Source organism: Procambarus clarkii, chromosome 10, assembly GCF_040958095.1.
Source record: "Procambarus clarkii isolate CNS0578487 chromosome 10, FALCON_Pclarkii_2.0, whole genome shotgun sequence".
Lineage (NCBI taxonomy): Eukaryota > Metazoa > Arthropoda > Malacostraca > Decapoda > Cambaridae > Procambarus > Procambarus clarkii.
Window position 1 is genome coordinate 33,419,111 of NC_091159.1, and position 6,000 is coordinate 33,425,110.

General features: G+C 40.6%; 1 protein-coding gene across 3 annotated transcripts in view; it reads right to left on the reverse strand.

Annotated features, from left to right (window-relative positions):
• LOC123747390 (uncharacterized) overlaps positions 1 to 5,731 on the reverse strand; it is a 48,608-nt gene extending 42,877 nt beyond the window's left edge. For 2 of the 3 annotated variants that reach the window (XM_069321842.1, XM_069321840.1), the window contains exons 1-3: positions 5,596 to 5,731; positions 2,929 to 3,037; positions 225 to 420 (exon numbers count right to left, since the gene is read on the reverse strand). In XM_069321842.1, the coding sequence (XP_069177943.1) occupies positions 225 to 420; positions 2,929 to 2,962 (230 nt within the window). In that variant the 5' untranslated portion in view covers positions 2,963 to 3,037; positions 5,596 to 5,731. Of the gene's footprint in view, positions 1 to 224; positions 421 to 2,928; positions 3,038 to 4,939; positions 5,004 to 5,595 lie in introns of all 3 variants that reach the window. The other variant, XM_069321841.1, reaches the window with a different exon arrangement.
• Between the last annotated feature and the right edge of the window lie 269 nt (positions 5,732 to 6,000).

Here is a 6,000-nt window from a genome sequence, read left to right on the forward strand (position 1 = left end):
CATAACACCATTAAGAATACAAGAATAATGAAAACTGCAAAGGGTCCATTAAGCTTTTATCTACACCTAATGATACTTTTATATAAAAACATTAATGATATATTATTTATTTTTCTTAGTGCCTGTTGGCATTTATTATATAATACATTCTCCTCATTCCAAAGCTTCTTGCTATAATCAGTGTATGTCATACTTTTACAAAATTACAATATCCAAGGTTTCACCTCAGAATGACAGTGTCTTGGTAAGGATTGTGGAGAATCCACGAACACGAAATGTGAATAGGGGAAGCTCCAGGGTAAAGAGGAGAAGTAATGGTTCCTGCAGTTGTGTTGAAGTGGGCTGCTCTTCCTCGACATGCAATCTTGTTCACAAGCACTCCATGAACATTGCCCTCTACTCTTGATAATGTCAATAGCTCTGCATGGGAGATAACAATAAAAAAAAATTAAACTAAAAACACAACAAAAGCTTTATTTAATATAACAGGAAATCAATAAGATATTTGTTTTCTCATAACAAAAATAAAACACTGTATGTGCTGTCTGGATGCTTTCCCAGTGATGTGGTGGACTGTTGCCTGATCTGTGTGCCTCTGTAAGGGGTCAGGTTCTGATTCATGGTCCCCAGTAGGCCAAGCAGAACTCCATAGTTGATGTGACCTAGTTGTTGGAAACCAACTTAGTGAAATAGCATCAGGGAACCACAGAGGGCTCTCCCAGAAACTCACCTTGTAGCAACTTGCAACAAGTTAAAATGGAGAGCAGGAAGCTCCGTGACCCTCCCCCCCCCCCCCCCAAGAGGCAAATGCCAACAAAAACAGGGCCTTGGAAAAACAATCTTGAACCGAAGGGGCCACCACAAACCGAGGAGAGAGCACCCTGACCAAGGACCAGGACGGCTCAGATGGCGCAAGAGCAGGCCTGAGGTGAAACAAGGCATGAGAAAGCGTACGGAACAGGACGGATGGGACGTCCACCCTGAATGCAAGCTGGAGCGGCTCTGCCAGTGCCGCACAACACAAGGCGACAGTAAGAAGCATCAATGATGGTCCTGAAAACCAAGAAAGGACAAGACAACCCGATCCAAAAGAGAAGATAACCTACGAAGAGCAAGAAAATGGTGAAAAGAAACACCAAGAAACTTCATATGGTCGCCGAGACAAAGCTCGCAGGTGGGACACCATCAATGAAGCCACATGATCGCCCTAGAGATGGTGATACACCCACGTAAAAAAAGACCAGACACGATGAGCTGAGGAGAAGTCCGAACCAGCCACTTACTAGACTGGTCCGACCTGCAGAAAGAGGCAGAGCCGTGTGAGGCGAGCCACGTAAGGGAGGGCCAGACAGGCCCTTCCTCACTCCAACATCTTACTCGCCAACATTGCTCCTCCCACCATACTGTTATTGTTTTTATTACACTATTTATACATGTTATATATACTTATCTACATGTTTTATTTACCAGAACTATGCAAGTAAACCGGTATTGTGTCCAAACAGTACAGTGGCCACCATACACTGCATGAGAAATCACACAGCAGACGACGCTACGATTACGACGTCACCTCCCTCACCAACATAGCTCCACTCAACATACTCCTGTTGCTGTTATTACACTATATACACATGCACTGTATATACCCATGTACATGTGTGTTCCCCATAGCGAACCACGAAGCTAGTATGGTGAGCAAAACAAGAGTGGCTGCCACACAGTGAGGCTACCTCAATTCTCTCCCTCCCTCACCAAAATTCCTCCTTTCACAATACTACACACAATGCTAATTATAACCACAATCCTGGTCACTAATGTCTTTAAATGAATAATTGACCACAAGTTTATTTTGAAAAGGAACCTAAGAAGTCATTTGAAGATTCCTAGATGAACGAAATAATGCTGTGGTGCTGTGGCTAGCGCTGTGAACATCGTGAACAGCATTGAATCACTGATATTTGAACATTGTACCCAGTTATTATCACACTCAGGCTCTTCTATAATACTATCATGGCTATACAGGTATACAGGTTATATATACAGGTTATATATGTATTTAGACATTATTAGGCGATGCTGTGGTCACACGCTGAACAGCAGAGCTGTGCGCTCATGGCTGTGCCCAACCAAGGCTGGCTCGAGCGCCAGCCTTGGTTGCACACTCACTACTGAGGCTCTCACACCCGGCAATGTAGACCATGATTTTTTTTAAAGATGGCATCTTTTTACAAGAGCCCTGAGGAAGCCGATGTGAACCCCATGTAGCCGCGGGAGTTTTGAATAGAATGTGAAAATGAAACATTGAACATTTGAATGGAACATTACTCTCAGGTGGCTTCAGGGAACCACCTGAGCTCTACCAGAAAGAGGCATTTCATTACATTAAATGCTTGTTTTACGTTATTTGGCATAAATGAGTGTTGTTGAACCACAGAGGCTTCTGAATACCCCCAAGGAATATACAATCCCTCGCAAACAAGGGAAGGACAACAGAGAAATGAGTGAGAAATGCTGCTCAAGTGAACTTCACAATGGGTCCTGGGGTCATTTTCCAATGGTGGTGGCTGGGAGGTAAAATGAGCAATACAGTACTTTTATGCAACAGAAGACTGCTAACTAAATCATTGGAGACTGCAGAGGAAGGCCTGGAGTTATTGCAAGTAGCTAAAACCAAGGCCTCAAATTCCTCCTCATAAAAGAAATGCGAACACTTTGCCTCTATGACAATGACAGCTTGGCTGCAGGAAACTAAATGTGAGGTATAGGCTTGTAAACAAACTTCTGACTCCTAGGCTGCCCCTTGAAAAGGAAGCTCGGACTAATTATAACATTCATGAATTACATATTAACATGTGCTGTATACCAATTAGTTGCCATCTTTTTCAAAAAAACATTACAACAATGCATATTAGCAAAGAAATGCCTTACCTGCCAATATTATGAACAGCATCGAATGCCCCATAATGACACTACTAGATGTTGGCTCCCATCAAAAAGAAGTCGCTGCTGCTCTCCATATCTCAGTCTTATCATATATCTGGCAATAAAGAGAAGAATACTGTATTTGTAACATTAAGTATGCATAGGTTCAATTGTATTGCAGTGAATCAGTTTTGAAATACTGTACATGTAATAAAAAAACAGCGAATGTCATCGAATGTAATGAAACGCCATTTTCTGGGTAAGCCCTAGATCTAGGCTCCCCGGAGCTTACCAGGCTGATATGTATATATTAGACCGTGGCATCAGTCGATGGAGTTCTTGCCTACTGAGGACCATGAGCCAAAACCTGGCCCCCCTCAGAGAGGCACGAGAAGCAATGACCTATGGAAACCCCCATCTGTTTGGAAGAATTTCATGTCTGCCACTGACCGAGGTTTGGCACCCAGAAAGATAAGCTTAACAAAACAAACCCCACATGGTAAAAAGTTGCTACCTAAAACCAAACAGGGAGGCATAACTCCCAAACTAAAACAACCAAACAATTAAACTTCACTAACTTTGCCATTAACGATCATCTGTGAAGCCACCCCCCCACCCCCCCTTCCGGGCCAGCTGCTACAACATTCAGTTCTGAGCATCAAAAAGAGAGCAAAAAAACGTTGACCGGAGGGAGGGTGCCGGGGAGCCTCCAGGGCTCCCCCAGATAATAACATTTCATTAAATTTAACACTGGTTTTCTGTGATGAGCAAAAACAAACGGACGACCTGGGAGACCCAAGCCCTGGAACAGAGAATAAGGGAAACCGAGTCCGGATTAAACAAAAAAATAAAAAGTGTTTTTATTGATAGTTTGTCAGTCCTGCTTGTATTACTTTATAAAAAACTTTACAGAGGTCCCTGTATAATTCATTTATAAGAAGTACTATGTCTGATTAGTTGGTTGCCATTTCCAGAAACATGAGCAAATTCTTTAGGCAGGATTAATTTATGATAAAACCATATTGTGATGCTTTTACGAGATTAAATATCATTTAACAAATTGTGGGAAAAAGAGAGTGGCAGGGAACACTTTTTTTTTTTTTTTTTTTTTTGCAGGGATATTCCTGCACGAGCCCTAAGCCTCTGGCTGGCCCACTAAGTGTTGCTTGTTTCTGTATTACTTGGGCGGAGTATGAGTATTTATGACTCGTATGGTCGCTTCAGTAAGTTTTTGCCATATGTGTTTAATAACTTCTGCTCTGTTGAATCTAAGTTGAAATCTTAATGGATTTGTAACTGCACTGTGTTAGATAATGTTCCAGTGGTCTGTCGGGCATTTCTCCACAGTGCTGACATTTCCTCTCATCTTCCAGAACCTGTAAGCCTAAACTTAATGTTGAATGGTAAACTGCACATCTTTGTTATGTGTTTGAGGTTCATACCCAATAAAGAGATTAGGTGAAGTTGGATCTAATATGGTTTGATTAAGTTTATCAGAGCACAGACTGGTCACCATCATCTCTCTCTCTCAATCCTCAAACTAAGCACCCAATTTAAGGTCAATTTCCATGTGCTCATAAAAAAGAAATCCATTAAATATTATAAAATGTCAATTTTTGATGTCTTGAGCAAATTCTAATAATTTTAGTTTAGCCACAATGAGGTGAAAAAATGTTGAAAACAAATTTTAACAAACTATTTTTAATAAATTTTTCATTATCACAAACCTATCACAGGTATCAGTAAATGGAATATGATACACCTGACATGGTACCAATTTGTGTAATAATGTCCAGGAAGGCAGCTAAGGCTTTCAGGATTTTATCCCAATATGGCAAAAGACTGCCAGAGTTCTCCAGTGTTGAATGATGTCCACAAAGAATCTTTAGGAATTTTTAGTATTACGAGGCACATTAAATCCCCCCACCATGGGTGTTGTTGTTGTTGTTTAAGATTCGCTACTTGGAACAAAAAGTTTCAAGTAGCACGGGCTATGGTGAGCCCGTTGTGGACTTACCTGGCACAGGAGCGGGGCTGTAACTTTTTCGACCAAGGGTGTCAGGAGCACCATCTATGTATCTCTTGAGGGTGACACGAGCAGTTTAAGGGTAAACAGAAAAACAATAGTATAAATAAAAATAACACACTTGCAGATAAAACAGTTAATTCAAGAATTATGACTTTAACATCTGTATAATCAACCAATATTGGTGATATTTGACATTGATTACATTTTCAGATATGTAAATCACTCACTAAACACTGGTATAAAACATGGTAAGAAATCTGTCCTTAATTACAATATGAAATGTCCTGAAATATGATATGTATATATGTACAATATGAAAAGTGCATAATGAAAGTCCTTAATTTAACACCACTAAGAAGCAATGTATTTCATACTTTTCTAGCATAACCTTAATATAGACTATATTCATTTCTGCCAACTTAAAACTACCATTAAAACAAAGTTCCAGCCAATAAACAGTTTGTTTTCAAAGCCATTATCCAAGCAACAAAAATTACCTCAACAGCGATACCATTAATTACATAGAAATAATCACTATCAACAGGATTGCAAAATAACTTTCCATAATGTTGCTACTGACCTCAATACAACCTCACACCATTTCCCTACACCCCAAAGCTAAGCCCTGCCCGGTAGGCCCATACCTGTTGCACGGCCACTAAACCGAGAGCACAAATTGTATTGCACAAAGGAAGTTATTGGGCAGACACACACACAAGGACGAGGACCCCGATCAGCTGCGCAACGTAAACACCGGAGGCAGCAGCTGGCACTCCACCAACCCGGATTCTCCCGTCATGAACGCCAACAATTCACGGATTGGTTACCAAAATAATAAATCCCATCATAAGCTTGGATGGGATTTAAAAAAAATATAAAAAATCCTTATCCTGATCCATTCCAAGCTTGGTGCTTTCTACTGATAATTCTATTTCATTCAACACTCAATATTGTAACGTCAAAGAAGAACGATGCCATCACAGCCCAGACGTAAAGATCCGAAATACGACAACATGAAATAACATTTGACTAAGATTAGTCATTTATTA